The sequence below is a fragment of the Leptodactylus fuscus genome, chromosome 1 (genome assembly GCF_031893055.1).
Source record: "Leptodactylus fuscus isolate aLepFus1 chromosome 1, aLepFus1.hap2, whole genome shotgun sequence".
Classification (NCBI taxonomy): domain Eukaryota; kingdom Metazoa; phylum Chordata; class Amphibia; order Anura; family Leptodactylidae; genus Leptodactylus; species Leptodactylus fuscus.
The window spans coordinates 52,213,853-52,235,597 of record NC_134265.1 but is presented as its reverse complement, the minus strand read 5'-3'; the positions used below and the strand labels follow the sequence as shown (position 1 = coordinate 52,235,597).

Sequence of the window (21,745 nt, the reverse complement as noted above, 5' to 3'; positions counted from 1 at the left end):
GTGGCAAGCAACCCTGGCACTGTGGAGTGGCGCAATGCTTGCTGCCCCACAGGAGTAGGCACGGGACGCCCTGTGGCTTCACTGCTACCTTGCTCCCCAGAACCATTCCCCCGACCTCGCCCACGGCCTCGTCCACGTCCCTTTCCGGGAGCCTTGCGCATTTTGAATTCCCAGTTAGAAATTGGCACTATATACCAGTAGCAAAAATTGTGGGTGCACGTAACCCCAATATATTCTTTGAATTCCCAGTCAGACAATGGCACTATATACCAGTAGCAAAAATTGTGGGTGCACGTAACCCCAATATATTCTTTGAATTACCAGTCAGAAACTGGCACTATATGGCAGTAGCAAGAAATGAGGGTATTTGTAACCCCAATATATTCTTTGAATTCCCAGTCAGACAATGGCACTATATACCAGTAGCAAGAAATGAGGGTATTTATAACCCCAATATATTCTTTGAATTACTAGTCAGAAACTGGCACTATATACCAGTAGCAAGAAATGAGGGTATTTGTAACCCCAATATATTCTTTGAATTCCCAGTCAGACAATGGCACTATATACCAGTAGCAAGAAATGAGGGTATTTGTAACCCCAATATATTCTTTGAATTCCCAGTCAGACAATGGCACTATATACCAGTAGCAAGAAATGAGGGTATTTGTAACCCCAATATATTCTTTGAATTCCCAGTCAGACAATGGCACTATATACCAGTAGCAAGAAATGAGGGTATTTATAACCCCAATATATTCTTTGAATTACTAGTCAGAAACTGGCACTATATACCAGTAGCAAGAAATGAGGGTATTTGTAACCCCAATATATTCTTTGAATTCCCAGTCAGACAATGGCACTATATACCAGTAGCAAGAAATGAGGGTATTTATAACCCCAATATATTCTTTGAATTACCAGTCAGAAACTGGCACTATATGGCAGTAGCAAGAAATGAGGGTATTTGTAACCCCAATATATTCTTTGAATTCCCAGTCAGACAATGGCACTATATACCAGTAGCAAAAATAGTGGGTGTATATAGCCCCAATTCTATTGCTAGGGGACTTGCAGGGTATTTCTGAGGTGAAGGTGTGGGGGGGGGGGGGGCACACCGTTGGAACGGGGATTTGGGGTGTATATATGGGGTATACGGGAATACACTGTCAGTGTGTTCCATTCAGGATCCTGGGAAAGCTGGGTTGCGGCGATTGAGCCCGTCAGTGCCACGTTACACTGACAAGCTTCTCCCTGGAATTGAAGTTATATGTAAGCCCAATATATTCTTTGAATTCCCAGTGAGACAATGGCACTATATGGCAGTAGCAAAAATAGTGGGTGTATATAGCCCCAATTCTATTGCTAGGGGACTTGCAGGGTATTTCTGGGGTGAAGGTGGGGGGGCACACCGTTGGAACGGGTATCGGGGGTATATATCGGGTATACGGGAATACACTGTCAGTGTATTCCATTCAGGATCCGCGGAAAGCTGGGTTGCGGCGATTGAGCCCGTCAGTGCCACATTACACTGACAAGCTTCTCCCTGGAATTTAGCTCTTATAAGAGCTGTTGGTTGTCTTCTCCTTCCTATCCTAGCCTGTCCCTGCCTACCCAGAATCTAACCCCTAGCTAACTGGACGGAAACCTCCGTCCCCGGTTAATTGCAAGCTCAGAATGACGCGAACCTGGGCGGCGCTGTTCTTTTAAATTAGAGGTCACATGTTTTCGGCAGCCAATGGGTTTTGCCTACTTTTTTCAACGTCACCGGTGTCGTAGTTCCTGTCCCACCTACCCTGCGCTGTTATTGGAGCAAAAAAGGCGCCAGGGAAGGTGGGAGGGGAATCGAGTAATGGCGCACTTTACCACGCGGTGTTCGATTCGATTCGAACATGCCGAACAGCCTAATATCCGATCGAACATGAGTTCGATAGAACACTGTTCGCTCATCTCTAGTAATCACCTTTGCTTTATGGCAAGGTGCTCCATCATGCTGGAGAAGGCATTGTTGATCTCCAATCTGCTCTTGGACGGTTGGGAGAAGTTGATCTTGGAGGACATTCTGGTACCATTCTTTATTCATGGCTGTGTTTTTAGGCAAGACTGTGAGAGAGCCGATTCCCTTGGCTGAGAAGCAACCCCACACATGAATGGTTTCAGGATGCTTTACAGTTGGCATGAGACAAGACTGGTGGTAGCGCTCACCTCGTCTTCTCCGAATAAGCTGTTTTCCAGATGTCCCAAACAATCGAATAGGGGATTCAAAGAAAATGACTTTACCCCAGTCCTCAGCAGTCCACTCCCTGTACCTTTTGCAGAATATCATTCTGTCCCTGATGTTTTTTCTGGAGAGAAGTGGCTTCTTTGCTGCCCTCCTTGAGACCAGGCCTTGCTCCAAGAGTCTCCGCCTCACAGTGCGTGCAGATGCACTCACACCTGCCTGCTGCCATTCCTGAGCAAGTTCTGCACTGCTGGTAGCCCAATCCCGCAGCTGAAACACTTTTAAGAGACGGTCCTGGTGCTTGCTGGTCTTTCTTAGGCGCCCTGGAGCCTTTTTGCCAACAATGGAACCTCTCTCCTTGAAGTTCTTGATGATGCAATAAATTGTTGACTGAGGTGCAATCTTTCTAGGTGCGATACTCTTCTCTGTTAGGCCATTTTTGTGCAGTGCAATGATGACTGCACGTGTTTCTTTAGAGATAACCATGGTTAAAAGAAGAGAAACTATGATGCCAAGCACCAGCCTCCTTTTAAAGTGTCCAGTGGTGTCATTCTTACTTAATCATGACAGATTGATCTCAAGCCCTGTCCTCATCAACACCCACAACTGTGTTAATGGAGCAATCACTGAAACGATGTTAGCTGGTCCTTTTAAGGCAGGGCTGAAATGATGTTGAAATGTGTTTTGGGGGATAAAGTTCATTTTCTAGGCAAATATTGACTTTGCAAGTAATTGCTGTTAAGCTGATCACTCTTTATAACATTCTGGAGTATATGCAAATTGCCATTAGAAAAACTGAAGCAGTAGACTTTGTAAAAATTAATATTTGTATCATTCTCAAAACTTTTGGCCATGACTGTACACCGAGGAAAGCTGGATTGAGCGTATATGGCCTGACAGATTTGCTGTATACCACTTAGGTTTTTTGGGGGCATACACCGATGAAAGCTGGATTGAGTGTATATGACCTGACAGATTTGCTGTATACCACTTAGGTTTTTTGGGGGGTATATACCAAGGAAAGCTGGATTGAGCGTATATGACCTGACGCAGGGTCGAACTGGCCCACTGGGAGACCGGGGAATCCCCCAGTGGGCCCCAAGCTTTTACTGTTAGTCCTCATTATGGGGGCCTTTATGGGACCCTACGAGTCCTCCACTGCCTTTTTAATAGGCAGTGGAGGTTCGGTAAAGCCTCTAACCAGGCCACACCTGTGTGAGTTGCTAAGGGAAAGAAACAGTGATGATGTCATGTGTGGGCGGAGCAATTTGATGGAAGGAGAAGAGAAAAGACAGCATATGTGAGTAAGAGGGGAGACATGGGGGTGCAGGCTGTGTGAGCAAGAGGAGGGAATAGTGTTGCAGGATGTGTGAGCAAGAATGGGGGTTCAGGCTCTTGGGGGATGGTCACTGTGAGCATATAATACTGTGTGGGGGGCACTGGTGAGCATGTAACACTTTTTGGGGGCCACTGTGGAGCATGTAATACTGCTTGGAGGTCACTATGGAGCACATAATACTGTTTGGGGGCCACTGTGGTGCACATAATACTGTTTGGGGGTCATTATGGAGCACGTAATACTGTTTGGGGGCCACTGTAGAGCATGTAATACTGTTTGGGGGTCACTATGGAGCGCGTAATACTGTCCCAGTATTGCTTACATGTGGCACGCTGCACTGCTTGCTTACCATATTCTTGATAACTGCAGTTGTAGGTAATAAAGCTTTATCACTTTCAAGCGTCTGAGATATCGCTTTAGCGCCCATAACCACCACTATCAAGAATTCCCTCTAAGACGGGATTAGGGGGCCCCGGACATAAGTTTGCACCCGGGCCCACAAAACTTTAATTACACCAATGGCAGCTTCCCTAGGCCCACCCAGGTGCTGCCATTAATATATCTTAATTTTAACTAGATCCACTGTGCTGATATACAGACGTCCTGCACTTGGACGTAAAGGAGGAGGAGACTCCATTCATCAGGATCGCAGATAGGTGAGTTAAACTTATTTTTTGGGGTTATATTTTTTAGTTTATTTGTGGGTATTTTAATAGCACAAGGGGTTGTTTGGAGGGGAAATTATAACTATAAGGGAGGGGGCATTTATATAAGGGTTATTAGGGACATTATGATTTCAAGGGGAAGTTATATTAGGAAGCATTATGAACATAAGGGAGTAGTCATTGATAAAATTGGTCATTAAAGGTGCAGTATTTATGTCAGGGAGAATTAGAGGCATACTATGAGGGGGCAATTAATTTAATGAATGTGGCACTTAGGCTTCTTCCATAATGTGTGGATGGGATTTGCTAGAATCCCATTCACTTTGTAGGAAATGTAAAATGTCGGGTTTTCCTGTGGTGTTTTTGCCACGGGAGACCCCATCCCCAGCCAGGACCTCTGCAGATCAGCTGTTCCAGGACAATGTGCTACAGGTAATCGTGAAAATTGTAGGAGCCACGCTGCTCTCTTGCCATACAGGATGTAGCAGTGGGTTTAGAAAGTGCAGTGGTACACATCGTATAACAGGTGAGCAGCATGGCTCCCGACATGTTATTACTTTTAGCTGCTCTGTCTCGGTACAACTCATCTATAGGGCTCCTGGCGGTGGGCCCCTAAAAACAATTTCACTGGTGAGCTCTAGACACCCCAGTCCAACCCTGAGTGGAGGTCTGGTAGGGCCCCATAAAGGCCCCCATAATGAGGACTAATAGTGAAAGCTCAGGGCCCACTGGGGGATTCCCCGTCCCCCAGTGGGCCAGTCCGACCCTGGCTTTCCCGTAGATATAATGTTAAGAGAAAGTCAGTGGAGGAAAACTCTGTGAACTTTCTCTTAAAAGTGCTGCAGAAAGAACCGCAATGCGATCACGCAGTGGTTCTTCCCGCAGCGGATACGGCCTGTGGGGCCTTAGCCTAAAGGCTATTCCTATGTGTTAGGGATAAAAAAAAATTTATTTTAATGGTAGAATCCCTTTAAAGAGTTAAATGGTGTGAATTGTGAGCATATGTCAGCCTCAGGGGTTAATGCACAGGCACAACTCCAGAGCCTGCATTATTACCTGGATTACAGGTACATTCAAATGCAGTGACTACTTCTAGCTTTGGCCACACATATACAGGATATCTTGCTATATGTAGAAGTTTTGAAAAGACTGTGTGAAATAATCCATAATCTCCACAACCTGCATTGTGTATTAGCACGGGTGCAGATATGAGAGTAAGACATGTAATGTGATCATTGAAGTGACATATAATGAATGATAGCTGTGCAATACTGACCAAACTCTAACAAGATCTGTCAAATATTTCAATGCAATGTTGGATTTTTAAAAACTTCTATGGGTTATAATGGGATTTGTATGACTTACATATTGATGTCATCTCCTCGGTATTAGATCAATGGGAGCCCAGCACTGGGAACACCCACAGATCAGCTGTTTGAAGCAGCAATGCCTAAGTGAGAACTGCTTCTTCCTTACATGCCAGTGACATCTAATTCATTCATTATATAACCTGTCTGCAATGAAGTGAATGCAGTTGAACTACAGTACCAAGCACGGCTCCTAGACAATGTATGGTGCTTTGTTTGGTATTCAGTGAAGAGGCCGCAGTGCTCACCCTAACACTGCGGTCTTATAAACGTCTGATCTGTGGGGGTCCTGAGTGTCAGACCACCTCTGATGGGATACGGAAACTAAGGATCGGTCATCAATAACCTCTTTAAGTAGTTTCCATAGCACAGTATGCTGCAACCCAATGGAGGAGACCAGAGGATAGGAGCTATAGTGGTGGATGCTGCACAACCTGCTAGACTGAGCACACTCCACATACATCCCAATCCCATTCCAGGGCCGGACACAATCGAGGGGGGTCCTGCAGCTCTACTGGATGGTGGTAGTAGTAGTATTCCCCCGGGGCACTTCCAGTTGGAGAGGGGACCTCTTCTCTCTGAGCAGGTGTGATGGTGTTTGGAAGGGCCCTGATGGTGAAGCAGGTACGACCCAGGAGTCCAGGTGTGCAGTGAAAACCAGATAACTGTTTATTAACTCAGGTAAACAACAAACCAGCAGCTTGTAGATGGGGGTTGTGTGTGAGTCGCCCCGGCTCGGCCTATGTGGATTCACGGTGCGAGCAGGCCCGACACCGGGGGTGGCAGCGCCTTGAAAAAGGGGAGTTTTAAGCAAAAATGGATGAAATTAAAATGAAGAAAAATAAAAGTTTGTCGTGACGCCAGTTGGGGTTTCGGCTTGAGGTGAAGCCGGGCACTGTAGATAGGGCCTCTGGGAATAGGTGGTGATGCAGTGCCAGATGTTATACCCTCCCCAACCAGGGCAGGTCCCAGGGCCAGATGATATAGGTGAAGAAGGGATGATTTCCAGGAGGAGTAACAGAGGATTGATGAAAGAATACAGTCCAGACAGGGGTTAACCAAACACTTACAGTTTACTTCTGTAGTCAGCAGGAGATAACAGATGTTACAGGAGGATTCACCTTGCTCCAGTATAGTGAGATGCCAGTCTTCCATTTACCACTAGTATGATTCAGCCTTCCATTGCTGCTCAAACTCTCTAATAGATTTCCTCTAGTTCTGGGTTCCAGGAGCTCAGAGGTTAAGTACAACCGGGTAGATCCCCCTTCTGGACAACAGGTAACGCGAGTTCTTTGGGATGCTGGATACACTCACCCCAACTCTGTATGTTACTGAGCCTCCAGGTATCTTGCATTCACTAGGCCTGGGTCCAGTGGGTTTCTCAATGTTCTTAGTGTTTCTCACACTAGTTAGGAATTGATGGTCCTTTAACTGCAGCTCTGTCCCTGCAAGGTCTCATCTCACCTCTGCAGGTCTCCGGCCTCCTGTGCTGTGCTATCACACCATGAGGCTGCAGCACACACTGCACCTCCACACACCTCTCCTCTCCTGCACACTCCTGCCCTCTCTCTTGCACACTCTGATCTGGAACTGAAAGAGAGAGACCCTCTTCCAGTCTGTAGCTCCACCCCTTTTCTTAAAGAGATAATGGCTGTGGAACTGTGTGTGTGCTAACAGGTTGACTGGATCTCACTATACCTTCACAGTACACAGTATAGGTTACATAAGATGACATTTGTAGTGACCCACTCTGTGGGGTGCTACATGTGCACAGAACAATTCCCCTGCCTTAGTTTTAGGAAGCTGCCCAGGGATGTTACAGGCTCTGTAATAAAGTCCAACAACTACTCTTCCTCTTATGCCACTCCCAAGCTAGGATGTTGGGGCTAGTAGTGGAGCAGGCAGTCCTGACAGGGGTCTGGTTACCTGGATACTAGGCCTGAATAAGTTCCTCCTGTCAGGATCCTCCGTTACTCCTCCTGGCACGACTGGTAAATGTTCCAACAGAGATGCTCCACACTATTCCCTGTCTCAGGGCTATCTCTGGATGAGCCTGAGGTGATAAATAATCCTCCTCTAGACTGTACTGGTGGCCATAGAGATCCAGGGCTGGTAGCCTCTCTGCACAGTCCAACATGAACTGTACAGGATGACTGTTCTCTCTGAACTGACCTTCAATGGTCGCCATGAAGACTATAGCCTACCATAACCCTGCCCAGTGGCCTGTGATAGACCAGCGCTGATCTAGGCAAGGCTTTTGAACTGTGAGGGGGAAAAAATAACAAGGGAAAACTGCAAAATAAAGTCATATAACACTGAACATGGGACATAACAACACAACCCGGAGACACAACAGACAAAGACTTAAAGCAGCAGCACTCGGGGATGCTGCACAGTAGTATAGATTACCATACCCCCCAACTATTGAAGAACAGAAAGAGGGACAAAATGTGCGGCACGGTAAACAACCAGCCAACAATCCTCCTCCTCATTGTAGGCCCATTCACCACCAGTCTCTGACTGTGGGAACTGGTCAACATTGGCAGTTCTGTCATTATAAGTTTCTTCAGAATGACACAGGCGCAACATATTAAGTACTTTATAATGAACTTTCCAATAAAATATGTAACACAAACAATACACAGTACTGTGCAAAAGTTTTAGGCAGGTGTGGACAAAATGCAGTGCACGTGCAGTGTGTGGTACTGCAATTCAATCCTATTCAAGTCAATAGGGCTGAGCTGTAATTCCACATACGACAATAGCGTCACTCTTTCTATAAAAAAAAAAACAAAACTATTTTTTTTTATCTCATTTACACAAACTTTCTGCAATTCACTCCATCAAATATTCACATAACCATTCCTCCTATATACTTACTGAAAACATATCTCTTCTGACAAGCGTATAACCTGGACTGCAGAATTCACCAATACTATATACCCCTGCAATACCTAGAATTGCCCCTGTATGCCGCCCTATTCTTAATATATTGATATCTATACCACACTTAATACTGTATATGTTACAATGTATCACTTCTCCCAAATATTATGCCAAAAGTTTTAGGCAGGTGTGAAAATATATGCTGCAAAGTAAAAATGCTCTCAGAAATAGAAGTGCTAATGGTTTATCTTTACCAAATAACAAAATGAAGTGAATGAAGAAAAGAGAAATCTAAATCCCATCAATATTTGGTGTAACCTTTGCCCTTTGCCTTCCATCAGTTCTTCTCGGTACACTTGTACACAGTTTTTGAAGGAACTCGGCAGGGGGGTTGTTGCTGCCGCCATCTTGGAGAACTAAGCCCAGATCTTCTATGAATGTAGCTTGTTCCAATCCTTCTGTCTCTTCATGTAATCTCAGACAGACTGAATGATGATGAAACCAGAGCTACGTGGGAGTCAATGGAGTCCTCTGGGCTCCGCGTGTAACCGCAGTTTAGCGGTCCACCTCTTGCAACAGACCCGAACAACAGAGACGCAACACTCGTGTAAACCTAAGCAGTTCTAGATATAGCACACAGAAGATCTGTGATTAGTTCTCCGAGATGTCTGAGACAAAAACTGTCCTTCAAAAACTGTCTGCAAGTACCCAGAAACACTGATGGAAGGCAAAGGGCAAAGGTCACACCAAATATTGATGGAGTTCAGATTTCTCTTTTGTTCACTTCATGTTGGTCATTGACAAAAATAAACTAATAACCCTTCTATTTCTGAAAGCAGTCTTACGTTACAGCATTTTTTTCACACCTGCCTAAAACTTTTGCACATTACTGTACATTATTAGAGATGAGCAAACACCCAAATGTTCGAAGTTCGAAATCCGATTCGAACAGCCACTCACTGTTTGACTGTTCGAACGGGTTTCGAACCCCATTATAGTCTATGGGGAACATATACTCGTTAAGGGGGAATCCCAAATCCGTCTCAGGAGGGTCACCAAGTCCACTATGACACCCCAGGAAATGATACCAACACCTCTGGAATGACACTGGGACAGCAGGGGAAGCATGTCTGGGGGCATATAAGTCACTTTATTACATGGAAAACCCTGTCAGCTTGCGATTTTCACAAGCTAACTTTTTCCCATAGGAATGCATTGGCCAGCGTTGATTGGCCAGTCTTCAGAATTCGGCCAATCAGCGCTGGCTCTGCCGGAGGAGGCGGAGTCTAAGATCGCTCCACATCAGTCTCCATTCAGGTCCGACCTTAGACTCCGCCTCCTCTGGCACAGCCAGCTCTGATTGGCCGAATTCTGAAGACTGGCCAATCAACGCTGGCCAATGCATTCCTATGGGTATGTGGTGATGCAGCTGAAATGAGCGAGTGCACACACTCACCTCTGCTGTGCAGAGACTCAGCAGTGTCGAGCCAGTTCTGCTCAACTACACCGTGTGCCGGTCGGCTCTGCTGTGCGAGCTCGGCACACACTCAGCTCTGCTTATTCTGTATACTGATTCTGTATACTGGCCAATCAACGCTGGCCAATGCCAGCGGTGATGCAGAGCTGAGTGTGTGCCGAGCTCGCACAGCAGAGCCGACCGGCACACGGTGTAGTTGAGCAGAACTGGCTCAACACTGCTGAGTCTCTGCACAGCAAAGGTGAGTGTGTGCACTCGCTCAGCTCTGCTGCATCACCGCATACCCATAGGAATGCATTGGCCACCGTTGATTGGCCAGTCTTCAGAATTCGGCCAATCAGCGTTGGCTCTGCCGGAGGAGGCGGAGGCTAAGATCGCTCCACACCAGTCTCCATTCAGGTCCGACCTTAGACTCCGCCTCATCCGGCAGAGTCAGCGCTGATTGGCTGGAGACTGGCCAATCAATGCTGGCCAACGCATTCCTATGGGTATGCGGTGATGCAGCCGTGCTGAGCGAGTGCACATACTCACCTCTGCTGTGCAGAGACTCAGCAGTGTTGAGCCAGTTCTGCTCAACTACACCGTTTGCCGGTCGGCTCTGCTGTGCGAGCTCGGCACACACTCAGCTCTGCTGATTCTGTATACTGATTCTGCATACTGGCCAATCAATGCTGCTCAATGCATTCCTATGGGAAAAAAGTTTATCTCACAAAAAACACAATTACACACCCGATAGAGCCCCAAAAAGTTATTTTTAATAACATTCCCCCCTAAATAAAGGTTATCCCTAGCTATCCCTGCCTGTACAGCTATCCCTGTCTCATAGTCACAAAGTTCACAGTCTCCTATGACAAGGATTTGAAATCCACTATTCGTCTAAAATGGGGGTCACCTGATTTTGGCAGCCAATGACTTTTTCCAATTTTTTTCAATGCCCCCGTTGTCGTAGTTCCTGTCCCACCTCCCCTGCGCTGTTATTGGTGCAAAAAAAGTGCCAGGGAAGGTGGGAGGGGAATCAAATTTTTTTGGAGTTTGCCACGTGGTGTCCGTATGGAATCGAACATCTCGAACAGACTGATATGCGATCGAACATGTGTTCGATAGAACTCTATACATTATCATTTTTTTACATAAGGCATACACTTGTGTAGCGCTTTACATGGCCTAATATTTGAGGCAGAATGGCGGATACATTTGTAACAAATACAGGACAAAGTGTGGTCCAGACATCACTATTTTAGGAATCAGCAGTCCTATATAGGTCAGGGAAGGTGGTGTTGGAATACTGGTTGGGGGATGCTATAGGCCAGTTACGTTTTCTGTAAGGATATTGGGAGGGGGGAGAGTTGTAGAATATCTGGTCGGGTGAGGGAAGGGTCTTCAGAATTTGTGTAGAGGGGTACAATGAAATATTAAAACAATTGTTTAATTCTTCTAGAAATAATCCCACCATTGGCGGCCATATGCGGAATTGCAGCTCCGCCCTATTAGCTTGTATAGGACAGAATTACAGAACCGCACACGGCCAATGGACTAGTAAGGCGCTGTTTATGGAGGTGTTTCTTCATACATGTGTACATTCTATTACTAAGGAAACTGTGATGTCATTGGAGGAACTTAGCAGCGGCAACGTTCCGTTTATCAGTTGAGTGGTTAGAAGTCGTTGTGATAGGAAGACGCGATCTTTCTAGTGTAATTGATATTGAGCGCTGTAATAGGTGCACTATGAAACGCAAAAATTGCTTCATGGCTCCCAATGCCAAAAGATCCTGCAGTAGATGGATGAGCCATGGATTTCATACAGAAGTCAGCTCCATGGCATGCAATGCCTACAATGAGTTGACACTCATGGGCAAGCAATGTGATGCCATTATCAGAGTCCAGAGCACTGACTTTCATGTTCATAAAACCGTCCTGGACCTCTGTAGCCCTTATTTCAGGTGAGCGTTTAATATTTTTTGAAGCTGAAGGGGTTTTGCCAAATCGACAACTTATCACCTATACATAGGATAAATGGTAGATAAGTGTCTGATCAGCAGGGTGTTCAACAATTGGGATCCCCACTGATCATGAAAACAGGGGGCCTATGTACCCCTATATGAACTATGTTTTATAGATAGGTTCCTAGGAGCCCTGACAGTGTCATACACTATGTTTCATAGATAGGTTCCTAGGAGTCCTGATAGTATTCTACACTATGTTTTATAGATAGGTTCTTAGTGTATAACACTATCAGGGCTACTATGTTTTATAGACAGGTTCTTAGTAGCCCTGATAGTGTTATACACTATGATATATAGATAATTTCCTGGGATTCCTGACAGTGTTCTACACTATGTATTATAGATAGGTTCCTAGGAGCCCTGACAGTGTTATACACTATGTATTATAGATAGGTTCTTAGTAGCCCTGACAGTGTTCTACACTATGTATTATAGATAGGTTCCTAGGACCCCTGACAGTGTTCTACACTATTTGGTTTGTACTGAACTTGTTTGACCCAAAATAAATCTTGAACCTGAACTTCCCAATTGTAGCCTTTTACATTTATACGTGAAGGTTAGTATTAGTGATATTTTACTTCTATGTGTTCTCTATTTTCAGGGCTCTTTTCAAAAATGATTTGGGCAGTGCAGACAGAAATGTCTATAACATACCAGGCGTTCACCCACAAACCATGTGGAGTATAATAGAGTACGCCTATACCAACAGTGCTGAGATAACGCCTGAAAATGCAATGGACCTCTTTATTGCGGCAGACCAATTTAATATCATGGGAATAGTCAATCTGAGCAGCAAATTTATCGCACATCAGATTGATCATGAAAACTTCCTGGACATATGGAGAGTTACCAGCCATTACCTCTGCCCTGATCTCCGCCAGAAGACATTTACATTTATCCTCCACCACTTTCAAGAACTAGTGAAGACATCAGAGAAGTTCTTTGAGCTTACTCTAGAAGAACTTAGAGAGCTGATAAAAGAGGATGAGTTAAACGTCACAGAGGAGAGCGCAGTATTTGAGGCCATTGTCAGGTGGATAAACTTCGCTCCTGCGGAAAGAAAAGAGTCCATGAGAATTCTTCTCCCTCAGGTATGGCTATAGCGTTAGAAGGAACAGAGCTGCCATGACAGTGTCCAGGCTCCATGCTGTATCACTATATCAGGGACTGGATGTATGGATCCCACCTAGCATATATATCTGGGGAATAATAAAGGCTTACCTGCACAATGTTCTGTATGTAGCCATTTACATGTAATGACCACCAACATACTTATGTGTATGGGTATCTTAAAACCCAAATAGATCAGTAATATTTTTAATTTATTTTTTTTAATAAAATGTCTTAACCCTCTTATATTTCTTGCTAGATCCGCTTGGCCCTGATTAATAAAGGATACGTCCTGAACAATATCATGGCCAATGAGTATGTCAAAGACAATGAGGACTGTAAAGCCATTGTTAACACTGCTCTCACATTGAAGCCGAACATGGTGAGACCTCGCCTACCATATGCCATTTTATTTGCTCTTTGTGGCTACAATGGCTCAGAAATCGCTAACAACATCAGGCCTTATGACACCCGAGCCAACCGGTGGACCAGAGCTACATCTGCAGTGAGGAAACCTACAGCCCATCATGGCACTGCATATCTGAATGGCTACATTTATCTCATCGGTGGATTTGATGGTTCGGACTACCTGAGAAATGTGCAATGCTTTGACCCCGTGAAAAAGACGTGGCATGAAGCAGCCTCCATGAAGTATAAAAGAGGACATGTCTGTGTAACAGTCCTTGATAATTATATATACGCCATGGGTGGTTTTGATGGGCAACAGACTCTTCATACAGTGGAACGTTACGACCCTGATGCCAATCGGTGGACTTTAATTTCCTCTATGCAGGAGAAAAGGAAGGATGCTGGTGCCACCACCCTTAATGGAAAAGTAAGGAGACTTTGATGTCTATACCTTCAGCCCTAGCTAATTTTTGTGGGATTTTCTTTTTTACACTTTTATTTTTTGTGTTGCAAACTGTACAACTGACTAGGAATTTGTTTTGATGTCTAAGTCTGGAGGAGCGGCTTACAAGAATCTTCTATATAATGTGAATTTAGAAGCAGGTTGTTACATTATTGTCCATTCTTTATTTTATTCAGATCTATATATGTGGTGGATCCAACGGACAGGATTGCTTGTCATCAGCCGAGGTCTACAATCCAGAAAGTAGGCAGTGGAGCTACATCAGCCCAATGAAAAGCCGACGAAGTGGAGTCGGAGTCACAGCCTATAGAGGCAAAGTATTTGCGGTATGATAATGGACATTTTCTCTTTCAGCATCAAGTTAGTTATAATATAGATGGAACACACTTTAGCTCCAGGCCTGTCGGGGCTCATTGGCTGCTATAAAGGGGTTGATAAAGGATAAATGGAGTCAGCAGATTGACCTGCCCATCTTTTTCATCAGTTTTATTAATATCAGGCTTACCGTGCATGCGCCATTTTTGGCTGCTCATGACTGTTCTTTACGGGGACACGGTGTGTATTTGTATCTGTAGCCTAATGCAGAAAAAAAAAATAATAAATAAGAGTTTTTTTTCAGATTTATTTCTAATTTGCACAGGCTGCAATTGACTGAATTTTATACTTCTTCATTTTTCTTCAACAGATTAGTGGTTATGATGGACACAATTGCGTGTGCACTGTAGAGACTTATAGCCCCCTCACTAAGACCTGGTGTAGGGCACCAAACATTCTGAAGAGGCGCAGAAACTTTGGCACCGCGGTAATAGATGACCGCCTTTATGTTGTGGGCGGCAGGAATAACTTCATCCCCATTTTCACCAATGAATATTATGATGAAAAGACGAAAGCTTGGCGTGCCCAAACAAATGAGATCTCCCCAAGTGTCCAAAGCTGCTGTGTGGTTCCTGGTCTACAGAACATTAAGGAGTACATTTCCTGAATTTGAAGAATATGTATTTTTTAAAGACTTCTCAGGTGTCACCCTGTAAATACAGGAATATTTCAATAAATGGCCTGAGAAACCAAAAGATTCTTAATCAATGGGTGAGAGGGTAGAATAACTTGGGGGCCGAGTGCTGGTTTCTATCACATGTCCCAAAGTCAGAACCTTCCCAAAAACTCAAGGTTCTGCCTGGATAGTAAGTAAGCTTAACACTTCATGAATAGAGATGAGCGAACAGTGTTCTATCGAACTCATGTTCGATCGGATATTAGGCTGTTCGCCATGTTCGAATCGAACACCGCGTGGTAAAGTGCGCCATTACTCGATTCCCCTCCCACCTTCCCTGGCGCCTTTTTTGCTCCAATTCAGCGCAGGGTAGGTGGGACAGGAACTACGACACCGGTGACATTGAAAAAGTAGGAAAAACCCATTGGCTGCTGAAAACATGTGACCTCTGATTTAAAAGAACAGCGCCGCCCAGGTTCGCGTCATTCTGAGCTTGCAATTCACCGGGGACGGAGGTTTCCGTCCATTTAGCTAGGGCTTAGATTCTGGGTAACTGAAGAGGAAAAGGGGACCAAAGGTCCGTTGAGGGAGAACCGCGCACACTGGTATGTTTAAGAAGATGGTAAACCAGGGTCCAATCACATAGGGTTTATTGGGTAGTTAAAAATACAGCATATAGCACGACGTGTTTCGGGCCTTACACTGGCCCTTTCTCAAGTGCAAAAAACGAGAGCTGTAGGAGGACACAATAAAACATACTAAATAAAAACATAAAATAATATAAGGGGACCATCAAGGTATAATCAAACAAACAAGAGGGCGTCTGACCCATTAGAATGCATCAACATATATTGAAAGATATATATGTATACATTTAAAGGAAAACATAAATTGGTTTTGACATTCTGTAAAAAATTAATTAGATGACAAGTGTCAAGCTCGAAGGATGTAACTATAATAGGTGTGATATTAGGTATGTAGTATAGATTAAAAATTATATTGCAAACAACAATATAGATATAGCTACAAGTGTGCCATATCTTGTAATGGTCAAAATAGTGATCCAACTGGTGGATAGCGCGCACCCACAGTCAGTATTATGAATGAATAGAATGCAAATAAATATAAAACTTTAGTGGTGAACATGTAACACAGTAGCAAATTGTGCTCTGGATGGATATAAGTTGATACAAATGACATTGGTGTTCGCTAGATACAAAAAAGTTGAAGATTGAAATCTCCCACAACCCAGTGGTTGATGAAGGATCAATGACAGAGGGAAATGGAGGGTGAGGTAATTTATAGCCACATGCATAGATAATAAAATATGGGTAACTGAATATATGGGGAATTGAAAATAAGGTCCTAGTGGGGACCACTTGTAAATCACATTTAGAGGAGGGAAGGGGATGGGGTGAAGTGATCCCCCAGGTGCCACATCCTCCCTCACAATATCCACAGATCTTAAACAAAATGTAGTAAAGCTTAGTATAGCATGATAGAACATAACTTACCAGGTCCCGTCAGGTCAGACGCTTGTCCACCCAACAGCAACCTGAGTATTTAACACATTGGTAGATGTGGGCGGGAAACTACTTCCTGTGTGCGCGTCTGTTTACCGCCCCCCCCCCCCACACACACACACACACACACGTGGAGTACGCAAGTGACGGCGTTCTATGGAACCTGGTGCACATGTCCAGTCAGTCCTGGGATGGTGGTGATGTCATGTTTGTCAGCCCATAAGGGACTGCTAAGCAGGCAAAGGATGGCTAACAAACAAATGGGAGACTGCTTATACCAACAGCAAAACTGAGTCTGTGAGGGTCAAACCACCTAAGAATCAATTATTAGTCTTACAGTGTTATTTCATTATGCAGGACTGTTAGTGGTTAGATGACCACTTGAATTAAATGGATGTAGGGGACTCATTTGGTTACATCTTCTGAGGCGATGTTGAGGCCTGCTGGATGGAGGGTATTTAATCTAAACATCCAGTACATTTCCCTTCCATTAAGGGAATGCAACCTGTCAGTTTCTATTGGTGAGATGGTATCAATTGGTATAACTTTAAAACCTGCAAAACTTTTATTGTGATAAGTAAGGGCATGACGGGAAACACTATGCTTGATGTAACCATTATTAACATTAGATATATGTTTACAGATGCGTTCTCTTAGGGCCCTAGTGGTCCTACCCACATACTGGAGGCCACAGGGGCACTCCAGTACGTAGATTACCCAGAGGAGGAACAATCAAGGTGATGCTTCAACTCAAAAGTCTCCCTAGTGGCAAAACTATAAATATTTTGTAATTGGTGACCAATTGATATACAACATTAGATTCTGGGTAGGCAGGGACAGGCTAGGATAGGAAGGAGAAGACAACCAACAGCTCTTGTAAGAGCTAAATTCCAGGGAGAAGCTTGTCAGTGTAACGTGGCACTGATGGGCTCAATCGCCGCAACCCAGCTTTCCCCGGATCCTGAATGGAATACACTGACAGTGTATTCCTGTATACCCTGTATATACCCCCGATCCCCGTTCCAACGGTGTGCCCCCCCACCTTCACCCCAGAAATACACTGGAAGTCCCCTAGCAATAGAATTGGGGCTATATACACACACTATGTTTGCTACTGCCATATAGTGCCATTGTCTGACTGGGAATTCAAAGAATATATTGGGGTTACAAATACCCTCATTTCTTGCTACTGCCATATAGTGCCATTGTCTGACTGGGAATTCAAGGAATATATTGGGGTTACAAATACACTCAAGTCTTGCTACTGCCATATAGTGCCAGTTTCTGAGTGGAAATTCCCCAAATAATTTGGGGATTCATTCACCCTACATCTCAGGCTCTTGCCATATTCACCCAGGTTGTCAGTGCTGCACCAGCTCGTTCCCAGACAGCTCGGCCCGAAAAACACATTACCTATATAGAGGATTTGGACAATGAAGACAACATGTTCTAAATCTAATGTCTGCACCTTCTCCAGAATTAAAATGAAGGCAGCTATTAACTTTCAAATAGCACTGCACAAAGGAAGATCTTATCAGCTTGTCTCATGACATGCTACTAAAAAGTGTCATTTGTGTATCTTAATGTAAATATAGTTGTATAAGCTTTTTGGGTTTTAGGCACTGCCAAGTTATTTATTACCACCCGCTCCCTTATAATGATGATGACGCCAAAGTCAATGTGGGTGTTCAGAGCTCACAGCTTTGGTTGACATTTGTCTTGCCCTCTGTCGGTACCAGCTGTCTTTTTGGATACCGTAAAGTTATGTTGACTTTATTAACAGCTATAGAAGCTTTAGCCAGGTTGTGACGGTGTGTAACCCTAACAACACTAAGTGGGATACACATTAATAGTCAGTCTATGTACGCTAAACGTATCACTGAAGTATTTTTTTTTCCCTCTCCCCTAATATAAGAAAGGAACAGACATTAGACCTAGACCGGGGTTCGAGGCTTGTAAAAATCCAGTATTATTTGTTCTCCATTATGTGAAATATGCGTTAGACTCTTGAAAAGCAACCCAAGATGAAGTCAGCCATGTTTGCCAGTGTGTTACTTGGCATGCCTTTGCTGGCCCCAACTGTAAGGGTCACTCTCCATTTCCTCCATTTTCCACTCCCCTTCACACCATTTGTGGTGAAGCAATGGGATGCACTGAAGTGCACCCTCTAGCCTCGTGTGGGACAGGGACATCAGATGCCAACCCCCTCGTCTTCCTCCGCCAGCCAACGGTGCGAAGATGAGAGGAGTGTGCTCTGAATGTTTTCTGCCTAGCAGAGGCTAGTTCTCACTTACAAAAATGGCCCCACTTTGACCTGTATATCAGGCACAATGGTGTAGGTTTCAAAGAAACATGGCACCAACAAGTTGAAAACGTGGGCCATGCGTGGACCGTGTTTGAGTCTGGCAAGCTCCAGATCTGCTACCAGGTTCCAGCCATTATCACAGGCGCAGAAATGCCAGGCCCCAGGTGTAGCAGGGAAAAAAAATGCCATCTCAGCCAAGATGGCATCCCTGACCTCGGAGGCACTGTGCTGTCTGTCCCCCAAGCTGATCAGCTTCAGCACGGCCTGCTGACATCTCCCCACGCTAGTGTTACAGCATTTGCCGCTAGTAGCTGGGGTGGAGGTTGCAGCGTCGTAGGGTTTCAGTCTACTCCTGGCATGAATTTTGGCCTGGGAGAGGAGATAGGCCACCCCAGTTTGCACCCGGGGACCAGACTCCACCACATTCACCCTGCCTGTCATTAAAGATAAGCACTGCAGCATCCCTGACCACAGGCGCTTGTCCATGTGTCGGTGGTCAAGTGGACCTTGCAGCAAAGCGCAGAGCTCTGGGCCCGACTGATGTTATGGGACACATGCAGGCGCAAGGAAGGGACAGCACACCAAGAGAAGTAGTAACGGCTAGGCCCAGCATAGGGAGGTGCCCCAGCTGCCATCTGCTGACGGAAGGCCTGGGTATCCAGAAGCATAAACAAACACCAACATCTCCAGGGCCAGCAGTTTATCGATGAGGCTGTTAAAGGCTTGGGCATGGGGGTGGGTTGTGTTGTACTTCTGCCTGCAATGAAAAGCTTGGGAGATTTGGAGTGGCTGGGAAGAGGCGCATGATGGTGCAGGCCAAAAGGGCGCATGAGGGTGAACTCCCCAATGTGTCAGAGATAGGTGTGTAGGTGTCCTTGCATCATATACTTGCACCATACTTGGCTTTGGAAGTTAATTTTGTACCAAAAAGTGGTTAAGACAGCGATCTCTCAGCTACTCCCGTTACACTGTCTATTGACAACTCCAGCACTGAAGTTACCATCTGTGGAAGTGGACCACCACTTCTAAGATCCCAAAGGAAGTAGGCAAGAGATGTGCAGTGCAGAAAAAAAGATGAAAAAATAAGTGTAGGCTGTAGAGCACAGAGGGATCGGAGAGGACAGAGCTGGTGTCGGCCAGGTATTCCCACAACATGCGCCTATACTTGTCCCTCCTGGTGACACTAGGCCCCTGAGTGGCAGTAATTTGTCCAGGGGGGCCATTAACGTGTTCCAAACCTAGGAATAAGTCTTCCAACAGGGTAGAGTTTTGCATGCCTTTGCTTCTACCCACTGTTTTTGCTGCTTAGCTTCCCTCCACATCCACACTGCTTTCGCCCCTAAACATCACCCCAGTTTATGCATCTGCTTCTACCCTGTTTTTTTGTTGAATTAGCTTCCCTCCACATCTACACTGCTTTCGCCCCTAAACATCACCCCAGTTTATGCCTTTGCTTCTACCCTGTTTTTTTGTTGATTTAGCTTCCCTCTACATCTACACTGCTTTAGCCCCTAGACATCACCCCTGTCCATGTGGGGTCGGTGGCCTCGTCATCCACCAACTCCTCTTCCAATTGCGCACCGCCCCTTACTGCAAACCGCACATGACCACAGCTTGCCCTGATGGCAACTGTGTCTCATGATCCCCACTGAGGTCCAGACAAGTCGGTGGCGGGTCCAAAACCCCAAAATTGGAAGGAAATGACGGATGCTGCAGTATATCTAACACCTGTTCCTGGTGCTCGGGCCTGGTCTGTGTTGTACTCTGCACCCTGCTTAACGCAGCTGCCATATCCGGAGTTGTGATGAGCGCATGCTAATGTTTCGTGTCCAGTGCAATGGATGGGATGGGATTTCACATAAGTCTGCCACCCATGGCCACTCATGGTTGAGCAACTGAGGGAGTTGACTTTGACGAACCCGAGGGTTTTGGAGTTGGAACTACATCAAAGGTCTGTGCTGCTCACACACTCTGCTCAACACATGATATGTTTAGTGCCAGCAGTGTGGAGACTTTAAAAACTATCCGCACAAGCGCCACACTTTCACCAGTAGCTCAGGAACATTGGGGTACCTTTTAAAAAAGATTAGTAGCAATGAGTTAAAAACGTGGCCCAGGCATGGAATATGTTGCAGACTGCCAAGCTACAGAGCCGATCCCAGGTTATGGCCTTTATCACACATGACAACATGCCTGGGCCCAGGTGCAGTGGCAAAAACCACATTGCCGTGTCATCGAGGATGGCATGACTCACTTTGTAGGCAGTGTGCTGTCTGGCCCCCAAGCTGATGAGATTCAGCACGGCCCGCTGACGTCTCCCCACACCAGTGTTGCAGCATTTCCAGCTCGTAGCTGGGGTCAATCTAACAGCGGAGGAGGAGGAGGGTGGTGTTTCAGCCCTCCTCCCAGGAATGTTGTGTGGGGAGACAAGTCAGGAAAATTCTTGAAACAGGGGAGAGTTTTGCATCTTTGCCCTTGCTGCCTGTGGACATCCCTTTGCCTCTAGCCACCATTTTCCCTGCTTTGCTTGCCTCCACATCCACACTGCTTTTGCCCCTAGACATCACCCCAGTCCATGCCTCTGCTTTTACCCCCAGTTTTTTATGCTTAGCTTGCCTCCACATCCACACTGCTTTTGCCCCTACACATTACCCCTATCCATGCCTGTGCCTCTAGCCATAACTCTGCCACCCATGGAAACTCATGGTGCAGAAAGTAAGGGAGCTGACTCTGAGGAACCCTTGGGTTTTGTAGCTGGTACTCCATCAAAGGTCTCTGCTGCTCACACACCCTGCTCAACATACAGTATCTAGGGTTTGAGCGTGTAGTGACCTCGCACAACAGTAGGTGCTTCAGGCAGATGTAGGCCTTGCTGGAGTGTATTGCGGCTAGCTCCAGGTACTGTAGACCTGGGAAAGTGGGTGTCCAAGTGCCGCACTTTCACCCTTAGCTCAGCTAATTTGGGGTATGTTTTTAAAAATCGTTGC

The 21,745-nt window shown here is 45.4% G+C and overlaps 1 protein-coding gene across 1 annotated transcript; it reads left to right on the top strand.

Annotated features, from left to right (window-relative positions):
• The first annotated feature begins 11,701 nt into the window (after positions 1 to 11,701).
• LOC142198983 (kelch-like protein 10) lies at positions 11,702 to 14,921 on the top strand. The gene is made up of 5 exons (XM_075269748.1): positions 11,702 to 11,895; positions 12,560 to 13,049; positions 13,328 to 13,903; positions 14,116 to 14,265; positions 14,625 to 14,921. Exons 1-5 carry the CDS (start codon positions 11,702 to 11,704, stop codon positions 14,919 to 14,921), a joined length of 1,707 nt encoding a protein of 568 aa, XP_075125849.1.
• The last annotated feature ends 6,824 nt before the right edge of the window (positions 14,922 to 21,745 follow it).